The following is a 5,182-nucleotide window of genomic DNA, read 5'->3' as shown; positions in this document are numbered from 1 at the left end:
CGATACGATTATGCCCAACCCTACCGTGGAGAGCCGTTAACCAATATGCAAATTAGCCTGCAGAACCACTGCTCTACCCATATGAGCAGCAAAAACACGTTTTTAGACCAAATATTACAGATTTGAACAAATACGCACAAAAACATCAAAATTAGCATAGAAACAGTACTATATAACATTTTAGACACATTCTAGACAGTTTATCAGCTAAAAAGTTAATTTTGGGGTAAGTTACTCTTTAAAAAGACCAAAGGTTATTGGACAGTTGACTTACAGAATATTTCATGAGCAGGTGTGGGCAATTCATTCGCTGTTGTTCTCAATTAAGCAGATAAAAGACCCGGAGTTGATTTGAGGTGTGGTTCTTGCATTTGGAAGATTTTGCTGTGAAGAAACCATGTGGTCAAAGAAGCTCCTGATGCAGGTGAAACAAGCCATCCTTAAGCTGCGAAATCAGAAGAAAAAAAAAACATCCAAGAAATTGCTACAATATGAGGAGTGACAAAATCTACTGTTTGTTTCATCATGAGAAAGAAAAAAAAACACTGGTGATCTCATCAATGCAAAAAGACCTGGGCCCGTATTTATCAAACTTCTTAAGAGTGGATTTTTAGACTTAAGTGCTGAAAATTTCTTAGATTTGCTCCAACTCTCAGACTTAAGTGTAAGTGTCAGTTATCAAAATTCTTAAGTCTAAAAATCACTCTTACTCTCAAGAAAAGTTAAGACTGCTCCAGAGGACTCAAGAATTGCCACTAGAGGTCTGAGACGGACTGAGAAGACAGAAATCACACAGAGAACACAGCTGTCCTCCTTCCCACCTGTTATTCTCAGTTATAAGAAAAACAGGTTTAATCAGAAATATACAAAAGAAAGAAAAGTTTAAAAATAATAAATAAAAATTGAGCATAATTTTGGACTATAGGGCGGATATTTGTGTGTGGCTTTTGGAGAAAATGGAGAAAATATTAAATATACTCAGCTGGTGAGTGCATGCAACCCCCCCAAGAAATAAAGAAATTACGTTGGGATTGAACTTTTCGTTTAATTACTTAACAATCACGCAATACAATGAAGGAATCGGGGGGGAGGACCCCTCTTGGACGAAGCTGTTAATGACGAAGCGGGGTTGTGTGTCCGTGAAGCCGGTGTTGTCTGCACAGTGGCGAAGTGGAGAAGGGAGCAGCTCTACAGGCTCTGAGATATACAAAAAACTTTAAAGCTGCTGAGTTTTTGATTTTAAAAAATTGTGAGATTTTCATCTGTTTTCATGATGCAAATGAGGACATTTTATGTCATTTATAGACAATCAGTATAAGGTGACAACATTAGTGTGCTGAAAGTGAATTTAGGATTTACAGTTTTATCTCGACATTTCTCCAACAATATTCTTGAACATGAAATCCGAGGCAGTGATTGGTTCATGCCAGTGTTTTTTCTAAGGACGTCATCCAGGATCAGCTTTGCGGCACAGCCAGGTGTCACAAATCAGCTCTAAGGCTGACACTTAAGAATTACTCCGTCACTTCACTTAAAGTAAGACTGAGACGCTTGATAACTGACTTTTACTCTCAGCTTTTAACTCAGAATTATTTTACACTTAAGTCCACTCTTAGCAGCATTCTTAAGAGTAATTCTAAGAAGTTTGATAAATACGGGCCCTGGACCACAGATGGAAGACAATGGTGGTGGATGATCACAGAATAATCTCCATGGTGAAGAGAAACCCCTTCACAACAGCCAACCAAGTGAGCAACACTCTCCAGGAGGTAGAAGTACCAATATCCAAATCTACCATAAAGAGAAGACTGCATGAAAGTAAATACAGAGGGTTCACAAGCCACTCATAAGCCTCAAGAATAAAAAGGCTAGACTGGACTTAGCTAAAAAACATCTAAAAAAGCAGCACAGTTCTGGAAGAACATTCTTTGGACAGATGAAACCAAGATCAACCTCTACTAGAATGATGGGTGAAGGCGTGGTACAGCTCATGATCCAAAGCACCACATCATCTGTAAAACACAGCAGAGCAGTGTGATGGCTTGGACATGGCTGCCAGTGGCACTGGGTCACTAGTGTTTACTGATGATGTGAYACAGGACAGAAGCAGCCGGATCAATTCTGAGGTATTCAGAGCCAGACTGTGTGCTCAGATCAGCCAAACTGATTGGTTGTTGTTTCATACTACAGATGGACAATGACCCAAAACGTAAAGCCAAAGCAACCCATGAGTTTATTAAAGCAAAGAAGTGAAATATTCTTGAATGGCCAAGTCGGTCACCTGATCTCAACCCAATTGAGCATTTCACTTGTTAAAGACTAAACTTCAGACAGAAAGGCCCACAAACAAACAGCAACTGAAAACTGCTGCAGTAAAGGCCTGGCAGAGCATTAAAAAGGAGGAAACAGTCTGGTGATGTCAATGAGTTCAAGACTTCAGGCAGTCATTGTCAACAAAGGCTTTTCAACCAAGTACTAGAAATGAACAATTTATTTACAATTATTTAATCTGTCCAATTACGTTTGAGCCTCTGAAATGAAGGGATTGTGTTTAAAAGATGCTTTAGTTCCTCACATTTTTATGCAATCATTTTGTTCAACCCACTGAATTAAAGCTGAAAGTCTGAACTTCAACTGCATCTGAATTGTTTTAAAATTCATTGTGGTAATGTCTAGAACCAAAATTTGAAAAACGTCTCTGTTCAAACAGATACGGACATTACTGTCATTCACTCAGATTGATTAGATACTAATCTTTATAAAAAAATATTAAATTTTGGTGAAAGTTATTGAGCAGCCAGTTACTGTTGGATTCTGGTGATGACCCTACTGAACTGTGTTTCAGAATAGTAATTTCCTTTGTTTTCTGTTCAGCTTTTAGAGGTTGTGATCGCTCAGATAATTTGTTTAACTTTGTAGTAAGAGATTGTAATCTGGACCTCTGAACATGTGAGAAAGTTTCAGACCCTGTTGGAAAAACGAACACTCAGGAGGTAGTCCAGTTTGGATCTAAACTTCTATTTTCCTTTAAACTTTTCCACTCTAGTGAAGACCATGCAGAATCTGCCATTGCTGTACCTTTTGAATAAACTTTCATAATTAAAAGTTGGAATTTTCCAGTTCATTTGCATCAACTGGAACTTACAAACCAAAGTATAACCAGTACTTTTTAAAAGCATCATCTCTTATCAAGTGAAACCAATCAGCTTGAGACACGCAGGAATGGCAAAACAATTTATAAGTAGAGTAAATAAAAAACAAACAGTAACACCAGTGGCAATGAATTTATACATTTAAAATGCATAACAAAGTCCAGTTCAGAAGTCTGAAGAGCTTTATCCAAGAACTGCCACATTAGTTATAAGATGGTCCTCACCACTACACATCAAAACACACCAGGAAACAACCCAAAAGGATACACAGGATCCAAGGTTCATGGTCCAAGAAGGTGCTGTTTGCAAAGAGCCTCAGGTTTGCTGCGTCCACTCTGTTGAAGTGACTGCACTTGGTGAACCATGAGTTTGGCCTTTCAGTGAAAATTATTCATGTGCTGGAAAGTAAAGTTCTAATGAAAAGAAGAAAACACAAAGACTTGTCTTTTTTTTTTCTTTTAAACAGTAGAGAAAATAAGCAGGCGGCAGCAGCTTGTCATCATTTAAGCTTCTTTTGCTTGTTGATTTAACAGGAAAATCCAAGTCTTTTCTTCTGAGGTCCTCACGCCATGTAGGAGTTCTGGTTCTTGAGTTTGTCAAGCTCTTTGCTCTGCTGCCTCAGGAACAAGATTCTGGTGAGGGAAAGCAAAACGTCAAAGAAAAGTATCAGTTGGTATGAATGTGTTAGCAACTTTTCTGTTCATTTCTCCTCTTTACCTCTGCTCCCTCAGCGTGGCCTGAATTTCACACACTCGAACCAGGGAGCGAAGGTTTTTCATTTCTGTGCAGATTTCAGACATGTACAGGCTGCCCATGTTGTGGAAGTCCTCCCGCAGCCGAGCCACCTGGTCAAATCGAACCCATTTGCATGATGAGGACATAACCCCAACAATACAATCTGAATAGAAACTAGAGACCACAGCTCTGGAAATCTGACCTGTTTTTCAGTGTTCTCTGAAGGCCACCCTTGGATATGTCTGGTGAGATTTTCATCAAAATGAGCTGCCAGGGAGGGAGTGAAGGAGCTGGGGGCTTCAGACTGGGTCTGGATGGTGCTGACGAAGGACGCATGAGGCATGGCAGATACGTTTGATCCTGTGCACACAATCTCCTGGCTGCTGAAAATAAAATAATCTGTTCAATGCATGCAACTATAATAACATTACTATTATTAATAATATTAATACATTTTTATAAATGCCTTTCAGGACACTGCACAGCAAGAAACATACGTCAGCGAAAATTGTGTAAAAACAAATTCAGTGAAAAGAATCGTGATTTAAAACAGAAATTACACCATCTATAGTGAAGTGAAGAGGGATATGCTGAGCTAAAGAGATGGATTTTCAGACCAGAACAGAGAGAGAGGTGGTGTGGAGTTTTAGAGCTGAGGAGCAGAGTGGCCGACAGCCCTGCTCCCGTGGTGGTGAGGCGGGCAGAGGGTACAGAGAGATGGGGGGGGGGGGGGGGGGGGGGGGGGGGGGGGGTAAGGTTGTGGATGGTTTTGAAAGTGTGAAGAAGAAGTTTGAAAATGATGTGAGTCGGGAGTCGTGAAGCTGCTGCAGGATGGAAGTGATGTGGTTCTAGGAGGTTTGGGTGATGCCACGCAGCGGAGTTCTGAACTTGATCGTGTTAAAATGGCCTGCCATAACCGATCAGCCAACTGTGCTGAGATTAAAGTTTTCAGAGTCACAAAGGAGGATTTCTTTAAGTCTGGTTAGATCATCATCAGAGACTGAACTCTGATCTTAAACTGTGAGAAGCTTTTTCTTTTCTTAGTGAGATTAAAAATATTACAATCTGACTAAAAACAATATTTATGTATCATTATATTTCTACCTGCTGCTGTGAGATTTTAAAGTAACAGACAGTCCAACGAAACAAAATTAAAACTTCTATCATCGCCCTAAAAGTCAAATGTAGAGCACTGTTTCTTCACATCTAAAGGTTGGTGTTTTCATTGTCTAATTTCATACCAAGTTTATTCAGGGATATATATTTTATTTATCATTTATTATAATAAACATAAC

General features: G+C 39.4%; 1 protein-coding gene across 1 annotated transcript in view; it reads right to left on the bottom strand.

Moving 5' to 3' along the window:
- Positions 1–3,219: 3,219 nt before the first annotated feature.
- The window catches only part of LOC106526798 (WW domain-containing adapter protein with coiled-coil), a gene marked incomplete at its 5' end in the record, with an annotated part of 2,814 nt that continues 851 nt past the window's right edge, over positions 3,220–5,182 (bottom strand). Inside the window, 3 exon segments of the mRNA XM_014021482.1 lie at positions 3,220–3,784; positions 3,870–3,997; positions 4,090–4,270. Of these exon segments, the coding sequence (XP_013876936.1) occupies positions 3,715–3,784; positions 3,870–3,997; positions 4,090–4,270 (379 nt within the window).

The sequence above is a fragment of the Austrofundulus limnaeus genome, unplaced genomic scaffold, assembly GCF_001266775.1.
Source record: "Austrofundulus limnaeus strain Quisiro unplaced genomic scaffold, Austrofundulus_limnaeus-1.0 Scaffold294, whole genome shotgun sequence".
Lineage (NCBI taxonomy): Eukaryota > Metazoa > Chordata > Actinopteri > Cyprinodontiformes > Rivulidae > Austrofundulus > Austrofundulus limnaeus.
This window is presented reverse-complemented; position numbering and strand designations above follow the sequence as displayed.